The 27,292-nt window shown below is 41.1% G+C and overlaps 1 protein-coding gene across 1 annotated transcript; it reads right to left on the reverse strand.

The window, feature by feature from the left end:
* paqr6 (progestin and adipoQ receptor family member VI) lies at window positions 1–26,684 on the reverse strand. The gene is made up of 8 exons (XM_060900420.1): window positions 26,546–26,684; window positions 11,259–11,503; window positions 10,139–10,266; window positions 7,444–7,649; window positions 3,358–3,484; window positions 1,974–2,070; window positions 1,741–1,885; window positions 1–455 (listed from the first exon to the last, which is right to left on the reverse strand). Exons 2-8 carry the CDS (start codon window positions 11,385–11,387, stop codon window positions 163–165), a joined length of 1,125 nt encoding a protein of 374 aa, XP_060756403.1. The 5' UTR covers window positions 11,388–11,503; window positions 26,546–26,684; the 3' UTR covers window positions 1–162.
* Window positions 26,685–27,292: the final 608 nt, after the last annotated feature.

A 27,292-nucleotide genomic window follows, 5' to 3' on the forward strand; every position in this document is an offset into this window, starting at 1 on the left:
TTCTTAGAAATCTGAATTAAAATTAATCTTAAATAATGAAAATTATTTTTGTGGCAGAATTATTTTGAAATGAAATGCAATTTCAGTGCATCTCTATTTCTCGAGGACCCTATTCTCCCTGGGCCATGTTTGGAGTTGTTTTTTCTGAAGTGCTTGAGAGTTTTACTGGTCTTTCGTGGCAACGGCGGCGATGTTTGTATGCAGTGTGCGGTTCGGAGCAACCCCTTTGTCGGAGCTGAGGGTTGGAGCACGCAGCAGACTGGCGCTGAACAGCGCGATGATGCCCAGGTTGAGCAGGACGCCAAGTGCCAGCGCTCCCAGCGTTCCCAGGAAGCACGGTGTGGCTGAGTGAGCCATGAGCCAGCTTCGACGTGATGTCATATCCGTCAGAACAGCCTCCATCTGGAAGTGTGTACCGATTACGGCGCAGATGTGGAACAGCTGGTGACTGTGTCCTGGGAGAGGAAAGAACATTATACACTTGGATATGAAATTTTACAACACGATAAAATTCCGAGCCAAGATCCAAGATGATTATGATGATTGGAGCAGCACGGGTCTCTGAGCTGCACTTCCAGACAATTAAATCAACAGCACTGTGTTTTTTCAACAAGAGTGCTCTGAGAGCACAATATCCCCCGCTGGCAACTCGGCCATAACTCTGGTAAAATGCGACTGAATTGAACGAAATTGCAATCTGCGCATTACTGACATAACAAAGAATCTTGTCAAGTTTCGTGAAATTCCTCCAAAAACTGTGAGAGGAGTTGATTTCAGAAGGTGAGTACCCTTTGCGGGACGGACAGACATTGTCGCGACATAATCCCCCTTCAGGCCTTTCGGCCAGCGGGGGATAAAAATTGTGAGGGAAGTTGATTTCAGAAAGCAAGCACACCTTGATGAAATTGCCAAAGTACAAGTTCGCTAATAATCAAGGGCATAACTCTGGGAAAATTTGCCCAAATTCAATGAAATTTCAATCTGCGTATAACTGTCATATAACAAAGCTTTTTGCCAAGTTTGGTGAAATTCCTCCACAAATTGTGAGAGGAGTTGATTTCAGAAGAACGTACACCCTCATGAAATTGTCAAAGTACAAGTTATTTAATCAAGGGTCAAAACTCTGGGAAAATTTTCACAAACGAAATTAAATCGCAATCTGCGTATTACCGTCATATAACAAGGCCTTTTGCCAAGCTTCGAGAAATTCATCCAAAAATTGTGAGAGGAGTTGATGTCAGAAGGCGAGCACACCTTCAGGAAAGTGTCAAAGTACAAGATTGTTAATCAAGGGCTGGAACTCTGGTAAAATGTGACCGAATTGAACGAAATTACAATACGAGTTTTACTGACATATAACAATGCCTTTTGCCAAGTTTTGTGAAATTCGTCTAAAAATTGTGAGCGGAGTTGATTTCAGAAGGAAAACACACTCTCATGAAATTGGCAAATTATAATTTTGTTAATCAAGGGCTGTAACTCTGGTAAAATTTAACAAAATTACAAAATGCGTATGACCGACATATAACAAAGAATCCTGCCAAGTTTCGTGAAATTCCTCCAAAAACTGTGAGAGGAGTTGATTTCAGAAGGTGAGCGCCCTTCCCGGGACGGATGGATGGAAATCACCACGACATAATCCCCCTTCGGGCCTTTCCGCCAGCGGGGGATAAAAAGACGGCTCAGGAATAAAATGCTTCAGTGACATCATCCATCACAGAAACTCTCTCCAATCCGTACCGATGTAGTCGAAGCGTCCCGGCGCGAGTCTCTCAGGCAGGTGAGATGCGAACAGGAAGCAGGTGAGGAAAGCAAACAGCAGGTGATAACAGTGACTGGGCAGAGCGTCCGTGTGAGCGCAGCTTCCACCAAAACACAGCAGGAGCTACAACACAAACACGCAAACTGTTTCTCAGCGAGCACGTTCACAAAGATCTGAACATCTGGTGAAGATCTCACTCATCGTCACTCACTCTGTAGAAAAGCGGGATGTTATCGAACATGAAGGGAATCACGAAGGCGCCGGTGCGCAACATTTTACTCCTGTGTGGGAACTGCAGCTCTAAAAACCTGGAAGGGAAAAAAAAAATGAAACTGATTTATAAAATCACGATAACTGTGTTTATAATTGGATTATGAATCAGATTAAACCCCTCCGTGTTACACCGTTATAGAAAAATAAATCAACAGGGTGGTGTGATGAAGCGGAGCTATAAAACCCATCAACACCCTGAAGTTGATGATTTTCCGATAACCGCACACCCTCAAAGTGTTTTTTTTTTTTTAAATATATTCCTCTTCTACATTACAATTTGTCCTTTATTAAAGAATGAGACATCATACTTTATTTTTAAAAAGAACATTCAGATCTGGGCGGCACGGTGGTGTAGTGGTTAGCGCTGTCGCCTCACAGCAAGAAGGTCCGGGTTCGAGCCCCGTGGCCGGCGAGGGCCTTTCTGTGTGGAGTTTGCATGTTCTCCCCGTGTCCGCGTGGGTTTCCTCCGGGTGCTCCGGTTTCCCCCACAGTCCAAAGACATGCAGGTTAGGTTAACTGGTGGCTCTAAATTGAGCGTAGGTGTGAATGTGAGTGTGAATGGTTGTCTGTGTCTATGTGTCAGCCCTGTGATGACCTGGCGACTTGTCCAGGGTGAACCCCGCCTTTCGCCCGTAGTCAGCTGGGATAGGATCCAGCTTGCCTGCGACCCTGTAGAACAGGATAAAGCGGCTAGAGAGAATGAGATGAGATGAGATGGGTCATGGTGAAGCAGGAAAAAACAGCGGAGAATTTAGGGCCACGGGGCGCTAAAGTCATTAATTGTTCTATTAAAAAAAAAAAAAAAAACTAATAAATTGGAGGTCTGTGATTCGAATTCAGTAGCTTTCGGTCACTTAACAAAAATAACTGGGTGTCGGGAAAATTCTTTTATGACCTACACTTGAAAAAAGTCGAATTAAAGGTTGACCATCTTTCAAAGACCACTGATTGATTGTTATCCGCTTATTTAACGTTCTGTGAAAGAAACTATTCTTTGACGGTAATAAGACAAAAAACGTTGCAGCTCGTTGCGTTACTGAGAAACAAGCGGAAACTCCTCAGTCCTGTCCTGAAGATGTCTGAAGTTACTGCTTCACCCGCATCAGTGTTTATACACATTTTTACTTCCGTTCATTTGGAGCGTCTGCGCACTAGAAACAAACCCCTGCGAATGAGTCGTTACTATAGAAACGATCAGGTGTTATAAACAAACCTATGATTGGCGGCTACACTGCAGTCACAGCCGCTGCTCTGTTAGAGTTCAATCAATCAACACGACTCGAGTGAACAGGGTGTGCGTGCGTGCGTGCTTTTTTTTTTACCGGGAGTAGCAGGACGTGCTGGTGCAGAAGATGGTGTTAGCGATGGCAATTGGCACGAAGAGGCGATGGAGCCGACTGTTCACCCAACATTCAGGCATCACATAGGAGCCGTACGCGATCGCACAACCTGCAAAATAAAACCATTTCGTTGACAATCAAAACTTCTGCACTCCGGTTCTGAAAATCAAACAATTCAGAGTAATAAACCGGATCAGAACCACTGGAGACTCGCTAACTTTAGCACTCTCTTTATATATTATTATTATTATTATTATTAATAATAATAAATCAGATTCTATAAAGTATTGGCATGTAACAATTCTCCCAATTCACAATATTGGGTTCATGATTCAATTTGCCCACAATACTTTTGAAAAAAAAATTAACTGAGAAATATTAAACGAACATTTTATTTACTTTTCCTTCGTGTGCTCCACGCTCAGCGTGCATGGAGAATTTTTTTTTTTTTTTGAAGACGCTGTTCATGTGGACGTCAAAAACGATGGTTGTGCAGACAGAGATATTTTTCGAGAAAGTAAACAGATTTTTTTTCCAAAATGCTGATTTTGTGAATGAAGAGAATTAATACAAAAAAAAAAAAAAAGTGTGTGTGTGTGGGGGGGCCATTCACGTGGATGGGAAATTAATTTTGAAAACACTGTGTGGAAAGACAGAACTTCAAAACAATGTTTGTGCAAAAGGAGATATTTTACAAAAATGCTGATTTTGTTGTCCGAGATTAAAAAAAATTTAATTAAATTTAAAAAAAGCTGTTTGTGTGCACATTTGTTCGGAAACGTCATTTGCGTGAATCAAGATGTTTTTAAAAACATGAAAACATCTTGATATGAAACTCCAACATTTACAAATGTGGGTTAAAATATAATGGACTGAACTAAAATATTTCTTTATTAAAAATGAACAAGTTATGAACAAATATTCTTTCTTAATAAAAACTTATGAACATTTGTTCTTCCTCCATTTGCTTCTCTTTTCTTTATCTTTCAGCGGTCTGTAAAAAGAGAGCGAGCGAGCGCGTGCTCCAACTTCTTAAATCGATTTGTACAGAATCACACAGCAGCTCTCTCTCATTTTAGAGCTGTTTATTTTGTGTGTTTTTGCAGCATTAGTGCTGTGTTACTTCCGCCTACAGTGAAGTCACACGTATTCCCGCTGTGTTATTGCGCCCTCTGCTGCCTAAACAACGTAATTACAGTTTGGAAAAACAATAAGAGGAGATGACAACCTGTTAATAATCAGGATTCATTTTGATTTTGTCAAATTTGTTTTGTGATTTATTGTCGCATGATATATATTCTATTCTAAGACAGCGTGTTGTTCCCTGTGACAGATTATATGATGAAGATCCTCTAATGATAGATTTGCTTTATGTTATCAGGTCAGTGAGACCCAGGAATCAGCTCGGAGAGAAAACAGGCTCGAGGAAACGCATATATTCATGTTTGGTTTTACGTTTCATCCTATTTGTATTTGTAGCCGCCCCACGAATCTCAACCCCGAGGTTTACGACAGCAAAATCGGGTCGAATATCAAACAGTGTGAACCTGGAATTAGTCAGTTTCATTGATGAACACATAATTCAAGGATTTTCTTTTTATCCCCTTCGGAAATAACGTGTACAATTGCACACGTGAAGTTCCACAGCATTTCTCCTCGTGTCCGAAGGAGTTATGATGCACTCAAACATTTTGCTATAAAAATTTTTTTATCCTGAATCAGCAGGAGTGGGCATGAGCAAAGGGAGATCAACATACGAGTGTTGATGCTGTGGAAGTGCACTGCATACACAAAAGATAAAAAGAAGGTACATTATCTCATAATTATGAAAAAAAAGGTTTATTTTTGAGCAAAACTGTCAGCACTGGGTATGTAAACACTTAATGACCTGCAAAGATGAGAAATGTTCATTCAATCATTTTAAAGAAAGGAGTTTTCTTTTTAGGTTTGCAAAATTGGCCACTTTTCGCGAGGTTAGCTGTGCATTTCCTGTTTGGGTTCAGCTCGGCATGTTAAAGGAACAGTCCACTGTACTTCCATAATGAAATATGCTCTTATCTGAATTGAGACGAGCTGCTCCGTACCTCTCCGAGCTTTGCGCGACCTCCCAGTCAGTCAGACGCAGTCAGACGCGCTGTCACTCCTGTTAGCAATGTAGCTAGGCTCAGCATGGCCAATGGTATTTTTTGGGGCTGTAGTTAGATGCGACCAAACTCTTCCGCATTTTTCCTGTTTACATAGGTTTATATGACCAGTGACATGAAACAAGTTCAGTTACACAAATTGAAACGTAGCGATTTTCTATGCTATGGAAAGTGCGCACTATAATGACAGGCGTACTAACACCTTCTGCGCGCTTCGGCAGCACATTGATACGGAGTTCAGATATCAATGCACTGCCGAAGCGCGCAGAAGGTGTTAGTACACCTGTCATTATAGTGCGCACTTTCCATAGCATAGAAAATCGCTACGTTTCAATTTGTGTAACTGAACTTGTTTCATGTCACTGGTCATATAAACCTATGTAAACAGGAAAAATGCGGAAGAGTTTGGTCGCATCTAACTACAGCCCCAAAAAATACCATTGGCCATGCTGAGCCTAGCTACATTGCTAACAGGAGTGACAGCGCGTCTGACTGCGTCTGACTGACTGGGAGGTCGCGCAAAGCTCGGAGAGGTACGGAGCAGCTCGTCTCAATTCAGATAAGAGCATATTTCATTATGGAAGTACGGTGGACTGTTCCTTTAATATTAAAGCCGTCCACAATTCTTCCCAGTGTCTCATACAGAGAAGGAAATAAAAGCAGATTAACTACGACGGCGCCATCATGGCCTACACCTACGCGATTATCCTGTAGCCATGATTAGTGGAGAGTGATAAGTCTCCTACCTCAACTTTTCTCACAGTAACGAAAACCTGAGCTCATTATAATTACGAGATATTTTCTTCCAATTATGAGCATTTTATTTTTTTCCTTTTGTGACCGTCATAAATTGCGACCTTTCTCAATATGGCGGAACACGTTTGGTTCCCCGTCGTTGCTCAGTGGAATTACAGCGTAATTGTCGTCACAACTATTTATTTTTTATCAAAGGGATCCTCCAGTGGATTTATTCTCAAACTTATTTTTAGCAAAAAGTAGTCAGGGATTTCAAAAATCAAACTTTCATTTTTGGAGATCAAATAGTGTTCGAGAAAGATTAATTTTTCTTTAAAATACCAGATGGGCTTGACGTATGCGATGACATCATGTCGTGGTCACTTGGAGCAACTCAGCTGTTTATATTCTCTGTTTGCGTCGTAGTTTTGCAAGTATTTTACCGAATTTATCAGTTTTTCAGCTGATCAAGCACACTGCATTTTCTCTGTGGAAATGCAGTCTATTCAGCTTGTACTTTCTTTTTAGCATTATTGTGGCATTTATATGCTACACAACAAGGCAAACTTGTTTAAAAACTGATAAATTCAGTAAAAATACTTGTAAAACTAACAAAACTACGATGTTAACAGAGAACATAAACAGCTGAATTGCTCCAAATGACCACTACATGACATCATCGCATACGTCAAGCTCATCTGGCATTTTAAAGAAAATTCATTTCTCTCGAAAACTATTTGGTCTCCGAAAATGAAAGTTTGATTTTTGAAATCTGTGACTACTTTTACTGAAAACAAGTTTGAGAATAAATCCACTGGAGGATCCCTTTAAATCAACATGTCTGAAAAAAGTTATTTTTTTTACGTCATGCCTAAACAGCTATATGCTAGCGAGTTAAGTCATTCGGTTCAGTGATGAAGGTCCGTGGTTGCTATTCTCACAACTTTGAATGATAAACGATCTTTTTTTTTTGTCTTCCCTTGTTCACGAGGTCCAGTGAATACATCAAGAGGCTTATAACGCTGCCCGATATCACCCGACTCTATTAGTGCTGGGAAACCAGGCACCGAGCGCAGGCAAAGTCCAAAGAAAACACCAGTATGAGTTAATGGAATGTTTCAGAGATCTTTTGTGTGTGTGTGTGTGTGTGTGTGTGTGTGTGTGTGTGTGTGTGTGTGTGTGTGTGTACCCAGGCTGTAAAGGCTGAGCGCTCCATAGTCGAAGAAATAGCAGATGTGCCGGGCTTCGAGTGACATTGTACTGAAGGTGTGAGCACAGCTGGAAGTGAAGGGATACACGCAGATCAGCAGCATGTACACCAGCAGCGGCCACGAGTAGCTCTCAGACAGGAAGTCCACCGTCGAACAGAGCGCACAGAAGCGCCACAGGAAGTACCTGAAGAGTCGAACGATAGTGGGAACAAAGCAGAAGCAGCCTCTCATTACCAACTGTACTCTAGAAGTACTATTCACACGAGGAGGTGTCTTGTTTACTTTTCTTGTTTTATGTTAATCATCTAAATAGAAATTATGTGTCGTTCACAAATGAGTCGACTCTTTGAATCAGCTCTTTCAGGTGAACATTGAGCGCTAATTCATTTTCAAAATGACACACGAGTACTGTTCTATCATTACTATTTGAGTAAGTAATCATCCGAACAGTAGTGATGTGCTGTTCGTTTAAAAAAAAGAGAGTCGATTCTTTGAATCGATTCTTTTCGGTAAATGAGAAGAGTCGACTCTTTCTCAAATGAAACATCACTATTATTTGGACGACTGAGAAGTAATCTGACAAATAGTAACCATTCGTTGTTGACTCGTTGAATCTGTTCTTTTAGGTGAACAGTGAGAGTAGAGTCATTCTCAAATGAACACACTACTTCTATTTGGACGACGTGAACTCTTTGAATCGGCTCTTTTAGGTGAACAAAGAGTCAACTCATTCACATCATCCAAATCATCATGTGTCATTTGAGAATGAGTCAACTCTCATTGTTCACCTAAAAGAGCTGATTCAAAGAGTCGACTCATTCTCAAATGGACACACTACTTCTATTTGGACCACGTGAATGAGTCGACTCTTTGAATCAGCTCTTTTAGGTGAACATTGGGAGCGGATTCATTTTGAAAATGACATCAGTACTGTGATGACATTATTATTTGGATAAATAATCATCCAAACAGCAGTGATGTGTTCATAAAATAGTCGATACTTTGAATCAATTCTTTCAAATAAATGAGAAGAGTCGACTCTTTTTCAAATGAAACATCACAATTAGTTGGATGACTGAGAAATAATCTGGCAAATAGTAACCATTCATTATTGACTCTTTGAATCAGCTCTTTTAGGTGAACAATGGGAATCGACTCATTCTCAAATGAACACGCTACTTCTATTTGGACGACGTGAATGAGTCGACTCTTTGAATCAGCTCTTTTAGTTGAACAAAAAGAAGTCGACTCATTCTCAAATGACAACACTACATGAATGAGCTGACTATTCACTTAAAAGAGCTGATTCAAAGAGTCGACTCATTCTCAAATGAACACCCTACTATTTGGACGACGTGAATGAGTCGACTCTTTGAATCAGTTCTTTTAGTTGAACAAAAAGGAGTCGACTCATCCTCAAATGACAACACTACATGAATGAGCTGACTATTCACTTAAAATAACTGATTCAAAGAGTCGACTCATTCTCAAATGAACACACTACTTCTATTTGGACGACGTGAATGAGTCGACTCTTTGAATCAGCTCTTTTAGGTGAACATTGAGAACGGATTCATTTTGAAAATGACACATCAGTACTGTGATGACATTATTATTTGGATAAGTAATCATCCAAACAGCAGTGATGTGTTCATAAAATAGTCAATTCTTTGAATCAATTCTTTCAAATAAATGAGAAGAGTCGACTCTTTTTCAAATGAAACATCACAATTAGTTGGATGACTGAGAAATAATCTGACAAATAGTAACCATTCATTGTTGACTCTTTGAATCAGCTCTTTTAGGTGAACAACGGGAATCAAGTCATTCTCAAATGAACACGCTACTTCTATTTGGACGACGTGAATCAGCTCTTTTAGTTGAACAAAAAGAAGTCGTCGACTCATCCTCAAATGGCAACACTACATGAATGAGCTGACTATTCACTTAAAAGAGCTGATTCAAAGAGTCGACTCATTCTCAAATGAACACACTACTTCTATTTGGACGATGTGAATGAGTCGACTCTTTGAATCAGCTCTTTTAGGTGAATCATGAGAGTCGACTCATTTGACACTGATGCGTCACTGCGAGTTGAACTGTTGGAGTCAGTAAATCATCCAAATATTGTCAGAGTGACGGTTCAAATTTTGGTGACGAGTCAATTTTTTTTTAATCAGCTCTTTTAGCTGAACAATGAGAGTCGATTCATTCTCAAATGACACATTATTATTTGGACTATTGGGATAAGTAAAGTTAACTCATATGTATACAAATCATTTTTTCTTCTTCATTTTTTCCCCTGAAGATGTAAACAATGTCACTTTTGCAGTGTAAATTAATCCAAACGCCTCCACGGAAACCTCTTTCCAACATCTGATCCGTTTATTGCCGCGATTTCAATTATCTTTATCGGTCACTTTTCATGAATTAAATCAGATAAAACGTTCATTCTTTTTTTCAGTCCAAAATGCCAAAACTTTGCATAGTTTGTGAAGGTTGGAACAAAATGACAACGAGTCATATGGGAGCCGTTGAGGAGTCGACTCATTGAATCAAATGATCTGATTCACTTAAAAAAAAAATTCCCCATCATGATCAAACAGGACTAATAAGCGAGATGCTTCCAAGACCGATGAACAATGTGTCCCATACTACAGGAGTCTCTCTCACCATGTTGGCAGGAAGTGGGTCCAGATATTCACCGTCTCATTGGTCATCTGAAAGCTGCTGAGGATGCAGTCCAGGGCGGAGCTTTGAGGATGCCGGTAACCAGATATGATGCCGTCCTCCCAAAACACCTGGGTATGACCATGCAGACGTCCACACTGTAAAATTCAGCTTTGAAATCTGTACAGTGAAAACGAGCTAAAATTTTCATCATGAAACTTTATACACACGCTGCTGAAACAAACAGATCTGAGATTAAACTCTGCTGATTTCTTTCTGGAAGGAACTTTAAAAGTTCTACACAGAACCGAAGAACAGATCGTTCCCTTTCGAGTGGAGATTACGCTCAAGATGCTCGGAATAAAAGTCTTTGTAAGAGAGATAAATTAATTAATAACCATCTTATTTCTCGGTGCATTGCATTTACGCTTATTAATTGAGAGCATTTTAAATTTACACCACATTAATAAATTATATTAAACACGTTCGTTTGAATATGTTATCGTTTCTATAGTAACAGTGAATTCATGGGGACTTGTACAACAGACGTGCGACAAAATCATATTTATTATTTAACAAAAAAAAAGTCAGAATCAACGTAACTGATCTGAAGTTTTCTGTCAGGAGGCTTTTATTTAACGTTTATGGAAGGTTTCATGGTTTCTCAGGAATGTGAAAAGCTGAGATATGTTTGTCTTTAACTGATAGACAGAGGGGAAAAAAGAGGGAACAAGTGTTTATAGCTGCTATAACGCAAGTGAGAGAGGAAGTAACCCGTCTCAGAGATATTTCTCAAAATTAACTGACTATAAATGAATTCTAAAATGTGATGCGTCTGGTTCTTTTTAATATGAACAGAAATATTACTGTGGTTTAAAAGAAGTAGAAAGCATTTTGTGTGTGTGTGTGTGTGTGTGTGTGTGTGTGTGTGTGTGTACTGTTACAGTAAAATAATGAAGTTGACATTGGGAACAGGAACATGTAATATTTCACACAGAATCGTCTGGCCAGTGGGACGTCTGTAGGGAACGGTGGCCTTCTGTCTTGTGATATTTATTACTAAAAGGTGTAAAAGGTGTAACGTGCACGAGACGACACTGAGGTCACAGGAAGTGAAGCCCACCTTTGGGACTTGGTGGATGTTGAAGAGGCGGGGCAGTTTGAGCTGAAGCATGGCTGTGGGGAGCCGCAGCGCCCCCCTGCCTCTCCGACAGGCCCGCTCGAGCTTCTCTCGGCCTCCGCGGCACAGCATGCACCACACCGGAGAGTCCAAAGCCCACGAGTGGAGCCCTTCACCGGCCTCCCATTTTATACAGAGAGGCCAGGACCAGCCTCGGGCCCCTCCAGGCTCCGCCCACACAGGAAACACTGCAAGAGAGGGGTGGGGGTGGAGAGTGAGTATGAGAGAGACAGAGTGTGTGCGTGTGAGAGAGAAACAGAGAAAGAGACAGACAGACAGGGAGACAGAGAGAGAGAGAGAGAGAGAGAGAGAGAGAGAGAGACAGGCAGACAGACAGACAGGGGAGGGAAGAAGAGAGAGAGAGAGAGATTTGCATGTGACCCATATACAGTTAGTCGGTAATCATGTGACTGTGCAGTGTTTTGAATAAAGCAAGTCTCTCCCGTTTCCCACTGAACCCCAGTGAACCAAATTACATCATTATTCCGCAGACACGAGGTTTCCTCTTTACCCAAATTTCACCAGAGCAACAAGACACAGAAAATAAAAACTGTAGACGCGCAGCAGCAGAGGAACTCCGGGACATTCGGAATCTGTGAGTTGTACAACATTCCAGCCCGATACGTCAATTAATAGGACAGTAAAAAAATAAAAAGAAAATTTTTTTAAAAACCACACACACAGCATCACTAACGTTAGTGTAAATCTAGCCGCTAAAACATTTACCTGAAACAGCAAACAAACCTTGCCTGGCTAATTTTTAATCGTTTTTTCTTTTTTTTTTTCCATTAATTTGTCATATAAAATTTTTATTTAAAAAAAATTAAAAAAAAAAAAAATCTCATCTCATCTCATTATCTCTAGCTGCTTTATCCTTCTACAGGGTCGCAGGCGAGCTGGATCCTATCCCAGCTGACTACGGGCGAAAGGCGGGGTACACCCTGGACAAGTCACCAGGTCATCACAGGGCTGACACATAGACACAGACAACCATTCACACTCACATTCACACCTACACTCAATTTAGAGTCACCAGTTAACCTAACCTGCATGTCTTTGGACTGTGGGGGAAACCGGAGCACCCGGAGGAAACCCACGTGGACACGGGGAGAACATGCAAACTCCACATAGAAAGGCCCTCGCCGGCCACGGGGCTCGAACCCGGACCTTCTTGCTGTGAGGCGACAGCGCTAACCACTACACCACCGTGCCGCCTAAAAAAAATAAAAAATAAATAATAATAATAATAATAATAAAGCAGTGGAACAGGTTTGCAGCAGGCTGAAACCTGAGGTGAAGCTCAGTAGCACGATGTGATGATGTTCACCTGCCAAGCTAACATTCACCTGCTAATGAACCAGAAAACATCTCACTCTGCTTCCTGATTGATTGTGAGATTTTTTTCCCATGAGAAGTGACTCACTGACTCATTTTAGCAGCTTCTTTTTTTTTTTGCGGGGGGGGATCTTGTCCCTGGTCACATTTGTAAAACACACACACACACATCAGCTTTGCTGTGAGACCTGAAACACCACTCGTGCCATTTCACACACAGCAGTGTCTTCTGTGCAGCTGATGATGTTATTTATGAAAGTGATTTATTCTTTTTCTGGAAACACACTCGACATTCCGGACACATTTATATCACTCTGTGAAACAGTGTGTGTTTAGTGTGCAGGGAGCCGTGAGCCGAGGCCAGTCCACCATATACACTACCGTTCAAAAGTTTGGGGTCACTTTGAAATGTGCTTATTTTTGAAAGAAAAGCTCTGTTCTTTTCAATGATGATCACTTTAAACTAATCAGAAATCCACTCTATACATTGCTAATGTGGTAAATGACTATTCTAGCTGCAAATGTGTGGTTTTTGGTGCAATATCTCCATAGGTGTATAGAGGCCCATTTCCAGCAACTCTCAGTCCAGTGTTCTAATGGTACAATGTGTTTGCTCATTGCCTCAGAAGGCTAATGGATGATTAGAAAACCCTTGTACAATCATGTTAGCACAGCTGAAAACAGTTGAGCTCTTTAGAGAAGCTATAAAACTGACCTTCCTTTGAGCAGATTGAGTTTCTGGAGCATCACATTTGTGGGGTCGATTAAATGCTCAAAATGGCCAGAAAAATGTCTCGACTATATTTTCTATTCATTTTACAACTTATGGTGGGAAATAAAAGTGTGACTTTTCATGGAAAACACAAAATTGTCTGGGTGACCCCGAACTTTTGAACGGTAGTGTAAACCTTCCACAGTCTTGCATTCATCACTTCACCTCTCACATTTACAGCTGGACGATACGATACAATACGATACCATCATCAGGACAATCACGATACTTTTCCTGGATATTGCGGGAAAACATCTGTAACACTGACCACTGACAGTATTATTTTGTTCTTTCTGCAAATCCAAAATGCTGAAATTGTCTGAAAGCATTATATAATATATTTTAGCTGGATGTTAAATCCTGGATTGTGATTGGTCAGGAGAGAGAGGAGGTATTGATTAATTTTCTAGAACAGCAGCTCTGAGAGTCGTGCAGTCGCACATCACAGGTTTATATTTATTATTAATTCTAATATTAATCCACTCATTTTACTTGTAATGTGTTGTCGCTTCTATAGTAACAGCTCATTCAGAGAGATTCGTACGGTTGACTAAAACTTATTTAAAAAACAACATAACAGTTTTATAGATATGGTGAAGTTCTCCAAGGAAGTTCTTTAATTAATAAAAAAAAAAAATTAATATCATGATCAATTACGACATGATACACTTTGCTAAGAATCATGACTTTTATTTATACCCAGCACTGAATCCAGTGATATTTCAAAAACTAGTAACTATTAAGACAGTGAAATAAATACACACACCGGCCACTTTAATAGGAACTTCTTGTTGTTGATTCTAAGATCCCTGTTCTTGGCTGCAGGAGTGGAACCCAATGTGTTCTTCTGTTCTGCTGTTGCATGCTGAGATGCTTTTCTGCTCACCACGGTTGTACAGAGTGATTATGAGTTAGGGTAGTATCTCACTGGGCTGTGACAGCCCGCGACTAGTTGGAGACACAACAATTGCGATAAAATATGCGAATTATCGAAAATTTTCACTTGGAATCACACTGAATTGATATTTGCATATTTTACCGCAGTTGTTGTGTCTCCAACTAGTTGCAGGCTGTCGCAGCCCGGCTTTCGCTCGGCAGTAGGGCTGTAACGATATGCAAATCGAAATCGCGATATGCCGAGCCACGATCCGTATCGTGATACAAGAAGGCAGAATCGCGGTACACCCTTTCAAACTTCTCCTCAGCCCAAAAACAGAGGCGCTTCCAAACTTCAATTTATGAATACTTTACTTTTTATTTAAATTACATTTTAAACTTACTTAAATTACTTTTTTTTTTAATATCTATTAGTAAGTCGTTTTTTCGCTGACCTGCGACAATCTTCTGCGAGTCACTCAACGTCCACACTCGCCACTGGCAGAGCATTCATTTCTTTTAAGCGGTCGCCATTCTGGTTGCGACGCGGGGAGCGAATCTGTAAACAAGCAGCTCATTGGCTGGCTAGGTGTGCCACAAGCCAATCACAATCACTTGACCGGAAAGGCATGCAGTGTTGCCAGATTGGGCGGGTTTAGGTGCTTTTTGGCTGGTTTTGAACATATTTTGGGGTGGAAAACGTTAGCAATATCTGGCAACACTGAAGGCATGTCTGCTTGTGCGGAAGCCTTCTGCGGCAGTTACATTTTGACACGCGAGCAACGTTTCACCATAAAAATTCCGTAATTTCCATCTGTTTTCCGCGATCACAGAAAATCATTGGCCCTATGAGAGTGAGACAGTGAGAGAGCTTAAAAAAAAATCTTAACGGATTTACACGATTTGGAAAAATGACTTTTTCAGAACCGAAAAAACCAGAGCTTCCGGCTCAACAGTATTATTTTGAGAAATAAAACAATCTTTGGATATACATTTGTTCATTTTTGCATACATATTACTCATTCTCTGCAGTGGTCTGAATTATTTGTTATTAAATAGTTAATGTAAGTAAGTAAATGTTAATAAGTCAAATTACTACTTTAAAAAAACATTTTTAAAAAATCGTGGGCGTATCGAATCGTGGGTCAAAAATCGCGATACGAATCGAATCGTGAGTTGGGTGTATCGTTACAGCCCTACTCGGCAGGCAGGGAAGTAGAGGAAGCCTCACGGAAACTGACTTGAAAAGGGTTCGTGACGGCTTTGTGACACCGGCGACGCATTTGCGGCTATTTTGAGATAAATTTTGTCGCACGAATTTTTTGAACATGCTCAAAATTTCAGCGGTGAAGGCGCGACATTTTGCGACCCATGCGAGGAAATTGAGAAGCCCCGTAAATGTTTCAAGACACTTTTGAAACACTCTCGCGAATGACGTTCACAATTTGCCGCAGCCCAGTGAGATACTGGCTTTACAATATCCTTCCTGGCAAATAAATAAATAAAAGCTCGAACCACCTCAAATCTGTCCATTTTCTGATCTCTGACCCTCTCTTATCAACAAGGCATTTGTTTCCACCCACAGAACTGTCGCTCGCTCACTCACTCACTGTTTTTTGTTTTCCGCACCATTCTGTGTAAACTCTACAGACTGTTGTGTGTGAAAACCCCAGGAGGAGATCAGCAGTTTCTGAAATACTCAAACCAAAAATACTCATCTGGCTCGAACCAACACCCATACCACAGTGAAAGAAAGAAAGTCACACTTCACTGTGAGATCACAGTTTTTCCCGTTCTGATGTTTGAACATCATGAATATTAATTAGCTCAAGCTCTTGATTTGTATCTGCGTGATTTGATGCATCAAGGGATCGGCTGATTAGAGACCTGCAGAAAACAGAACAGTAGGTGGCTGGGTGTTCCTAATAAAGTGGCAACACACTCACACACCCTTCCTGTCATTTTCCCAGTCTGGAATTGTACACTAATCTATAAAAGTGAAGCGTCTGTGAAAACCTGAACTTTACACCACGTCTGCTTCAAAGGAACACACCAGACAAGCAGAGACACGAAAAACAAGTCAAGAGAATCATTTCACCTCGTAAAGAACACATCGTCCACCCAAAACAAGAGCAGCCTGAGATCCCACACCAGAGTCTGTCCTTCTGTTCCTCTGAACGATTCCAAGTCCTGAGAAAAAAAACCCAACAACAACAAATTCGTGGAAATGTGGGAGGGAAAGAACTCGGGGAACTCATGAGGGAGGCTCGGGGAGCTTTTTCTGCTGATGAAGAGAGCTGGAGGAAAAAGTTCATTCGAGGAGGTTCCTCTGGTTTAAACCCTGCTCCATGAGGAACAGGTTCAAGAACGTAATCTACGATTTCCTGCTTTGAGAGAAAACATAAGGACGGGACACCATGTCGATTTAACATCCTGATCATTTCTCCATCACACTGATTTATGCTCCGTTTTCACTCTCGTCATGAAGACAGGTTCTGCCTGTTACTATTTTGAGAGTACAGAATATTTTCACCATCATGTAGCCATTCAGCAATAAAGTGGGCGAATGGATTTCTCCAGCAATCTCTGAGCAAACGTCTCCGCAATCTCCACAAACACTGAGTGACTGATTCAGTGGAACAATGGAAAATTTCACAAATATGGATTTACAAACGTGACTCTAAACACTGAGGAGCCAAAAAAAACAAAAAACAAAACCCAGCATACACAGTAGGCATATCAGATGAAAATTCAATCCAAATCACTTGAAACTGGTCTCACTGAATTCAGAACAACTTACTTTTTATAGAATTAAGATATGTTTATCCGTTCTTGAATTATGACAAATTAAAGATTGAAGAAACGACTGCATTTTTAGAAAACGGCCGTAATATTCTATCTGAGGGTCACGTGATCCAAAATGGCCTCATTAACCAATGAGATCAAATGTTTTTTCTTAATAGCTTTTCTATTTTTTCAAGATATTTACATAGAAATTGGCAGGAACATGAATGGTTGTATACTGAATACAAAGTTTGAAAAATTTGTAAAAAAAAAAAATCAAATTATGCAAATTAGTATTAATTATGGCAATGAGGTAAAAACGTTACATCGATACACTCAATAAAAAAGTAATAAAAGATTATTTCTAATCCCCTCTTTGTGCTCTGTAGGCCTTTGTATTTCTCAGTAGGGCCGACTAGTGTTTATATGAAGAGAGTATACATGTTATTTACCAGCTGGGAGGTCCGTATGGTGAAATACCGTGACCGAGGTCTTGAAAGTACTGAGCGAGGCCCTCTGGGCCGAGGTCAGTATTCAAGGCCGAGGTCACGGTATTTCACCATACAGACCGACCTTAAGCTGGTAAATAATATATTTATTTTTTTCTTTACCAAATTCTAACAGAAAACGAGAGCGCCCGAAAGGGAAAACCGAGCCGAGACGCCATTTTGAATCCTCATTCACGGCTGTAAATGCAAATTGCTTCCTCCTCGGTATACAAGTGCACTTCCATGGCAGGAAAAAAACTACAATTTGCCGCCTATGTCGTCCCCTATTTATACAAATAGGAGTCATTCAGGATTAAGCCATGTTTTTGCTCGGCGTTAGGAACAGTTACAGGTTTTTAGCTTTCTCCTGAAATGTTTTCTTTTATTTCTTCTTCCTCAGGGTAGTAAAACTCGCTTTCGCTGTGAACACTGTCGTTATCGCTATCCATGCTGTAAAATTAATGCTATTCTCCTGAGAAATGCTGGCAAACATTTATAAGATTTTTGATAATCTTATAAATAAATGTTATAAAAAAGATAAATGTTGACAAAAATTGCTACTATGTCTGTTGTTGTTGTGAACGAGCGAGTCGCCAGAGGTCCGTAACCGGGGTCTGTTTAGTAGGATACGGACCTGCTCGCCAGCCAATCAGAGTGCAGGATTTGGACTGCGAAAAAAATAAAAATGATTATTTTCATTAATATTCACAGCTTTCAAGGTGAACCTCGAAAAAACTGTCTGATCCACATCCAATAAACAATTCACATTAACTGAACTGAAATTGACACTCGCGTTTCTGACTCCCGCTTTTTTAAAATCTCATTCTGACCACTAAGATTGCAATATTTTTCATCAAAACAACTCCAGTTATATTCCAAAATAGTTATTTATTTACAGGAATCAGTTTGATTTGATAAAATAAGTGGGTAAAGCTATGAAAACTCACTTCAAAGTCTCCCGTGAACAATAACATCAAAACTAGCAGACGGAAAATTTTGCTGAATCCTTCATCAGAAACAGTGAGAGCGAGAGAACATCCCTATAAATAAAAGTGATCTGATTGATACTGACGAGTAATCCAGTGGGAAACTGATCAGAAGAGAGAGAGAGAGAGAGCCTGACCGCTTTCCCGTGACTCAAAAAGAAAAGCAGCGGCAGTTTCCCGACGTCCCGCGAGCAGAGTTTTTACTCTGTTGTACCGACTTCAACCTGCCGTTACTCCCAAAGTACTGAACAGATCTTAACCGGATACATTTCTTTGGAAAGCAGAGATTATAAGCTTTTTAATGATAGTATTCACGATAGAAAATATTCAAGAGTTAAGCAATGACAGATTTGGAAACTTAGATGAGCGTCTGCATGGACAATTTTCACAGCACGGCCAGCGAGCGTCTGATACGCCTATAAACAGATACACCTGTGTGTTCACTTCACTGTTTTGTCGTTCTAATTTATAAAAAAAAAAGTCCAAAATGTTCCAGTCATTCTTAAATGATAAATCTGGAATTGGCGGGAAGAAATGTTCAAGACAGAATTTTTTTTTCTCAGAAGTTTTGGAACCCCTGCTACAATTTCTTTCACGATGTTCCAGAATGTTCCACGTCTCCAGCCTGAGGACACACCAGTTTATCTGGCAGCAGTTTGAAACAGAAGCTCGACTCGCTCAGCAATAACCACCAGGATAAAATATTTCACACGATGATGAGCAAGACTTCCTCCAACTCAACTGCTGATAAACACACTGCATTATTAGCAACAGATTAGTGCGGACACACACGCGCGCACACCTCTGTTGAAGAAGAATGGTGTTTGACATCAGTATCATCCTGAATTACAGAAGATCACTCGAGATTTTAAACTCAACACGAACCCCTACAGCATCTTATTCACTTTATTATACGAGACATTTCTTTACCCACAAGCCCCTGCTGTCCTCTTGGCTTTTTTTTCAAGCAAATATTAGCCACGATAAATCAGCATGTGCACTGAATATCACAATATCGTCAAAAGTTATTATATCAAACTCATGGCGTTTATATCAGCTTCTGTCATATTAGCTACTTTCCAGCCTTAGCATGCTAGCTCAATGATAAAACTTTTAAATACAAGTTGGTATTTCAGTTTATATCAACGTTAATTAGCTAACAGCTAACACCAGCTGCTAAGCTAGCACGATACACTAAATAATCTCCCTCATTAGTAAACTAGCCACCGTACAGAAGCCACTGAGCGGACACTCACTAGCTTAACCAGCTAGTTAAGATTAACAAAGAGAACGTGTATCAATGAGGCGATCAGGAGGTGATTTATCTGTAAATAGCTAGCTGACTTGCACTAACTGTTAAACTAACATTAAACAAGGTTAGCCAGCTAACTGAGATTAAACACTAGCTTGCTAACTAACTTACGTACATCAACTGCTAAGCTGCTATTATCTGTTAGTGAGGCAGTTGGTTAATTTATGTAACAACTTGCTAATTTAGGTATTGTGAGCTAGCTATATGAACTGCTAGCGAATATTTCTTTTTATAATCTTAGTGGACATTTTATTTTAAAAAAATGTTAAAAATAAATGCACATATCAAGTCACTAAACCTCGAGTCTGAGTCCAATCTTCAGTCCCCAGTGTTCAAGTCCAAGACTCCAACCGCACCATGTGACGGTGTCTGTTTCAACGCCATTAACCTTAGCTTGTTCTTGAACATGGCGTATGAACAGGTGAATGTGCTTCTCTTTATCAGGGAGTGTGAAGTATTCTGTCGGAGACGGATGGAAGTGCAGAAGGTGTGGTTATTTATACAAGTGAAGACAGTAAATCCAGAACGGCAGGAAAAATCGTAAAACGGTGAAACAGGCGATAGGTCGAGCGAGACACAAACAGGCTATCGTAGACTCGGCAGGATCAAAGACAAGAAACAGGAAATCAGGGATCAGGAAACCAAACAAGGAAATAAGGCTCAGTAATGTGTCAGCAACGCAACTCAATACTTCGCAAAGTAAGTGTGTTTTTACATCGGAGCACTGATTGGGCCTTAATCCTGTGCAGGTGCGAGTTGTTTACGGCGTGCATGAGAGTCCGCTTAGCATGTGCGCTGTCCAGAGCGCCCCCGAGAGTCTATCTGATGCGCGCACCAAGGCGCACAGGTGTGACACTCTTACACGAAATCAGTACAAAAATTAATGTAGATATAAATATCTTATGGCAAAATTATTATGGCATGTTACAAAAAATAAAGAAAAAAAAAATCAGAGAGTCCTCGGCTCCAATTGACGAGTCCGAGTGCAGTTAATGCACGAGTCCGAGTCCAAGTCCGAGTAATCAGTGCTCAAGTCCAAGTCGAATCACGAGGCCTTAAAATTAGGGCACGAGTCGGACTCGAGTACTACAAGCCTGGCACATGTATAAATATAGACATGTCCCTGATTTTAAATTTATTAACGAGCAAATTTATTTGTTAGCGTTTATTCTGTGTGTAAAACAGACCTGAAGGATATTGTGCAGAATTTTTTTCGTGCTGCTCAAATGTGTGCAAAATGTCAAACTGTAAACAATATGACTAGAATTAAATCAAAATACAAATGTTAAAGTTAAATTAAAGTAACACCGTGTTACTGTGCAAAATAAAATAAATATTCATTCACACTTGTGTGTTTGCAGGTTTTCCTAACAGCATGACATCCTATACCCATCTCGTCTGTGTGTGTGTGTGTGTGTGTACATTCTTCCCCTCAGCTCGTGACTCGGTCACATGATCATCCTCAATAGACGTCTTTATGAGTCTCAGTCCTCGGGATCGAGTCCGTCGCTGCTGCTGCAGAGCTTCCTGTGTCCTGTTCTGACTCTGCACACAGGAACCGTCTGCGCAGGCGACGCAGTCAGGAGGCCGACTGCAGCTATATCAACTACACAAGAGCTGCGACACATTAATAAACCAAAACGCATCAACGATGAGCTCAAAACACAAAGAGCAGGTCCTTCCTGAAGCTCACACACTGACTGCTGACAGCGAGCGACGAGTTTCTGAAAATTTCTCCGTCCAAACCGAGAGACGTTTCTTTAAGATATGTTCGTCCACGTGAACAATTTTCAAAATTAAATTTGACAATTTCTTAAATTCTCCCCCTTCATGGACAACTTGAAAGAAAATTCTCCATCCACTCAAACAGGTTTTTTTTTTTTTTGCTGTTTCCAGGCTTTTGAAAACATTTCTATTCACACACACACACACACACACACACACACACACACACACACACACACACACACACAGTGTTTTTGTTGTCGTCGTCGCTGTTTTTGAAAATCTGACAACATAAAGTTTTTGTAAAGTATCTCCTTTCACACAAAACATCATTTCGCAATTATTTCTTTCCACACAGTGTTTTTTGAAATGAACTCTCTTTAAAAAAAAGTACAGTGCATTTTGAAAACATTCCCATCCACACAAACGGCTTTTATTTATTTATTTTCGGTAATTCGCTCAGCCACAAAAATCAACATTTTGGAACAAGTCTCTGTTTACATTCTCAAAAATAATCGCCGTCCATTTCTGATGCTATTTATTTCACGATATTTTAACGGCATGCTTCTTCACCAAAGTGATTTTCAAGACGGTCCTGTAAAAAAATAAATTACATGTTGCAAGATTGAGAAAGTTTAAAAATCTCCATCTACATGAACAACATTTTCAAAAAAATTTTCTCCATACACACTCAAGGTTTTTTTTTTTTTTTTGAAAAGGATTTTCATCCATGGAAAGTTTTACAAAAAAAAAAAAAACTCTCTCTTTTCACATGAACAGTGTATTTTGAAAATATCGTCATCCATAACAATTTTTGAAAATATCTCTTTGTGATATGAATTCTCCACACAATCAGTGCTTTGGGGAAAAAAAATCTCATCTCATCTCATTATCTGTAGCCGCTTTATCCTGTTCTACAGGGTCGCAGGCAAGCTGGATCCTATCCCAGCTGACTACGGGCGAAAGGCGGGGTACACCCTGGACAAGTCGCCAGGTCATCACAGGGCTGACACATAGACACAGACAACCATTCACACTCACATTCACACCTACGCTCAATTTAGAGTCACCAGTTAACCTAACCTGCATGTCTTTGGACTGTGGGGGAAACCGGAGCACCCGGAGGAAACCCACGCGGACACGGGGAGAACATGCAAACTCCACACAGAAAGGCCCTCGCCGGCCCCGGGGCTCAAACCCGGAACCTTCTTGCTGTGAGGCGACAGCGCTAACCACTACACCACTGTGCCGCCCAAAATTGAAAGCATTTTTGTTTCACCAGGAGTTTATCATCATGATCCATATAGAGTGTCGTAGAAACGTCTTTAAGTATCATATGATGTGATATTTTGGTTAAATCCTCGAACTCCGCCTCCTAAACAGACATTATTTAATCGTTCATTCTTCACCCAGGTTTAATCAGCGACAGAAAGACATGTCTCTCCTCAATCCATTTATTTTCTGTTTCAGTCCAGCTCGTAGGCGATGAAGCCGTTTCTCAGAAAGCTGCAGAAAAACCCAACTTGCTCAATTTATATTTTTAGGAAGTGGAAAGTTGAAGAGAAATGCAAAGTGAATCTGTTCCTTGGAAACGTCAGAGCTGTCCACGGTGAAGCAACAGCACACGGGCGAGAAATCCTGTGGCCTAAAACGGCTGTGAAAAATCATCTAACTTCTAAAAAAACAAAAATGAATTGGTGGAAGTTTGTGGTCACTTCACGCCCTCAAAAAAACCAAAATCTTCAGCTTCTGAAGACAACGAGACGTCTCTGTACACCGGAGTTTTCCTCTCTGCGCAGGATCTGGAGCTTTAGTGTTTACCTTCCAGCTTTATTAAAACATGAAAGATCGCTGACGTCCCTCTGAAAGGCCAGGAAAGGGACCTTCACATGTGGGACAAGGACACTCAAGGACATTTACAGCAGAGTGTGTTAATGATCAACCAAATGCAAACGTGTGTGTGACGGCCGGAAGCTTCCACTAAACACTCAGCGCAAATCAGTAGACGAGCTACAAGTCAGATCAGGAGAAAGTTTTTGTCCTGCAGCGCAAACAGGGTTCCAGCCCATGCTGAGGGAATCAACCAGATCTTATCTACAGTCTTTTGTTTTGTTGTACAGCCTGTGTGTGTGGGGGTGGGTGGGGGGGGGGGGACCCACACAAGGGGATCAGATCAGAACCAAAACTAAGGTGGGGTTTACATTAGACCGTATCAGCGGATCATCAGATTAACGTTTTTAAAACGATTAGCGTGCACACAGCAACGCCAATACACGATTCGCGTGCACACAGCAACGCCAATACACGGATACACTCGGCTCCACAGGCATCCTGCGCTCCAAATCACTCCGCCCTGAACAGCGAGTGCCCTCTGGAGGGTGCGCACTCCGGCCCTGCGCAGCTCACAGAGCACGCGAGTGAAGCGCACGAGCAGTGATTCGGGACTGAGCCGCTGTGTGTGTGATCCCAGCGCATATCACTTACCACTTGCAAGTGGAAGGATGGCAAGCCTAAAGACAATCATAACTACACAATGGGCAGTATTTGCATCAGTATTTGCAGTATTTTCATACTTTTATACTCTTTAATGAAAGGTGATACAAGGCGGAAGTCCGCGCCGTTTTTCAGCAGTCGCGTCACATGACCAACGCCAGCGAATCAGGAAGGTGGATGTCACAGTGACGTTGTCCAATGACGACGCCAGCTAGAGCTCAGCACAGCGTATCCGCGTATTCTCAATGTTTACACAGCACCGGAGCTGACACGATCTGGATTGAATACGTGAACCCTGGCGGATTCCCGTTTCCCGGCGTTTCCAGGCGTTTTAATGTAAACGGACAGTGCATCCGCGAAGAAAACGAGACAGATACGGTCTAATGTAAACTTGGCCTAAATCAATCCATAAACAAAAACACTCAAACCAAAAAACACATATGCATGCAATTTGCGGACCCTCCACGGCAACATCCACAAGGGGATCATATCAGAACCCAAATTAAATCAAGCCACAAACAAACAAACAAACAAAACCACACATACATGCAATTTCCTGACCCTCCATGGCAGCATCCACAAGGGGATCAGATCTTGTCTATTGTTTTGTTATATTGTACAGCCTGTGTATGTGTTGGTAAAAAACAAACAAAAAAATCCCACATACAAGGGGATCAGATCAGAACCCAAACTAAATCAATCAATCAAAAAAAAAAAAAAACCCAAGCAAACATACATAATACTCAAACCAAAAACCAAACATGCATGCAATTTCCTGACCCTCCATGGCAGCATCCACAAGGGGATCAGATCAGAACCCAAACCAAAACTAATCTACAAACAAACAAACAAAATACTCAAACCAAAAATCACACATGCATGCAATTTCCTGACCCTCCATGGCAGCATCCACAAGGGGATCAGATCTTGTCTATTGTTTTGTTATATTGTACAGTTTGTGTGTGTGTGCTGGTAAAAAAACAAACAAAACAAACAAACAATCCCACATACAAGGGGATCAGATCAGAACCCAAACTAAAACTAATCTACAAACAAAAACACACACACACACACACACACACACACACAATACTCAAACCAAAAATGCATGCAATTTCCTGATCCTCCATAGCAGCATCCACAAGGGGATCAGATCTTGTCTATTGTTTTGTTATATTGTACAGCCTGTGTGCGTGCGCTGGTAAAAAACAAACAAAACAAACAATCCCACATACAAGGGGATCAGATCAGAACCCAAACTAAATCAATCCAAAAAAAACCCAAACAAACATACATAATACTCAAACCAAAAACCACACAGGCATGCAATTTCCTGACCCTCCATAGCAGCATCCGCAAGGGCATCAGATCAGAACCCAAACCAAAACTAATCTCCAAACAAACAAACAAACAAACAAAATACTCAAACCAAAAATCACACATGCATGCAATTTCCTGACCCTCCATGGCAGCATCCACAAGGGGATCGGATCTTGTCTATTGTTTTGTTATATTGTACAGCCTGTGTGTGTGTGTGTGTGTGTGTGTGTGTGTGTGTGCTGGTAAAAAACAAACAAAACAAACAATCCCACATACAAGGGGATCAAATCAGAACCCAAACTAAATCAATCCAAAAAAACCCAAACAAACATACATAATACTCAAACCAAAAACCACACAGGCATGCAATTTCCTGACCCTCCATAGCAGCATCCACAAGGGCATCAGATCAGAACCCAAACTAAAACTAATCTACAAACAAACACACACACACACACACACACACAATACTCAAACCAAAAACCAAACATGCATGCAATTTCCTGATCCTCCATAGCAGCATCCACAAGGGGATCAGATCAGAACCCAAACTAAAACTAAATCTCCAAACAAACAAACAGGAGGAGGGGGATACATACAGTTCTGTGGAATGTTGTTCATCTCTGCAAGTGAAACTCTTACACACGAACAGTGAGTGGAGAAAAAAAAAAAAACACCCCCCCCCAAAAAAAAAAAATTTAAAAACAAAAACACCACCACCACCATAGTGTTCGTGTCCCAATCCGCCCTCGCACCCTACATGGTGTTACACTCCAAGTGAGGAGGGTTGAGTTTGCTCAGGGAAAAGGCCAACACTTCTTTCCCGAAGTCCCGAGTCCATGAGCACCAGCAAGTCGCCTGTCTGATTTGGGACGCGTCCCTAAAGTAGGCGTGGCCAAAACGCCTCCAGAAGAAGTTTATCATGAGCTCGAACCCAATCTTCATGGACTCATGAGAGTCTAAGAGTAAATAATAAGTTGCTTAAAAGGTTTTATTGTGGTTGGTAAACATGGGTTTAGTACGAAAAACATCCAAACAACAACTAAAGCCTGGGGGTTAATAAGCACTACAACTTTACCAACACATCCACAGAGTGCAGAAAGATGAAATAAAGAGAATAAAGAGAATAAATCCCAAACCTTTGCACTTTATTTGGTCTATAAGTTCATGAGCGCGTCTCGGGTGGAGGGATGGAGCCGCCAGCTTGAACTCCAGGGTCGGGTCGGGTCGGGTCGGGTCGAGTCCCCTCTCTCTCTCTCTCTCTCTCTCTGTGAAAGTGAAGTGTGATTAAAGCTCCATGAAGGGAAAGTAGAGCGACCCGGGGGAGTAGAGGATCATCTCAGCTCTTCACATCGCCGAACTGAGCTGAGATCAAATCCCTCCTCTGCGTGCGCGCGCGCGCGGTGCGCTCATTGGACAGCGCGCAGAAAAGCCGCTTTGTTTTGCGGAATCAGGAGACAGTGAGGAGAACAAAGCTGCACACACACACACACACCAGGCTGCATGACACCAGGCCTCCAGCTCCACACACACAGCTCATTGAGAGAGAAACGCACACACGGATCTCCCTCCATTCCACACCTCCTTCAGGGGCGCATCAAGCTTTCCAAAAGTGGGGATGTTCTGGAATGGGGAAGCCATATCAGTAGAAATCGGTTTATGGCTAGATACACGCCCGGCCTGGACACTGTGAATGACCGATATGGAACTTTTTCATCCCCATGGTCCATGCAGGGGCGCAGATACACTCTAAAAAATAAAGGTGCTTCAGTGGTTCTTCAAATCTCTGGATGGTTCCATGGAGAGTCAAAACTCTGTGATGAACCATTACATTATGCGAAAGGTTCTTCATTGGAAATGGTTCTTCAGAGCCTGGCATTCTCTTA

This window comes from Neoarius graeffei, chromosome 19, assembly GCF_027579695.1.
Source record: "Neoarius graeffei isolate fNeoGra1 chromosome 19, fNeoGra1.pri, whole genome shotgun sequence".
Classification (NCBI taxonomy): Eukaryota; Metazoa; Chordata; class Actinopteri; order Siluriformes; family Ariidae; genus Neoarius; species Neoarius graeffei.

Excerpts from the sequence above, each read along its gene's own strand:
- paqr6 (XM_060900420.1), bottom strand. The coding sequence starts at position 11,387 with ATGCTGTGCCGCGGAGGCCGAGAGAAGCTCGAGCGGGCCTGTCGGAGA. Across the intron at positions 10,267-11,258 it reads ACATCCACCAAGTCCCAAAG|GTGTTTTGGGAGGACGGCAT; the intron begins GTGGGCTTCACT and ends GGTCATACCCAG. Across the intron at positions 7,650-10,138 it reads ACCCACTTCCTGCCAACATG|GTACTTCCTGTGGCGCTTCT; the intron begins GTGAGAGAGACT and ends TCGACTCTTCAG.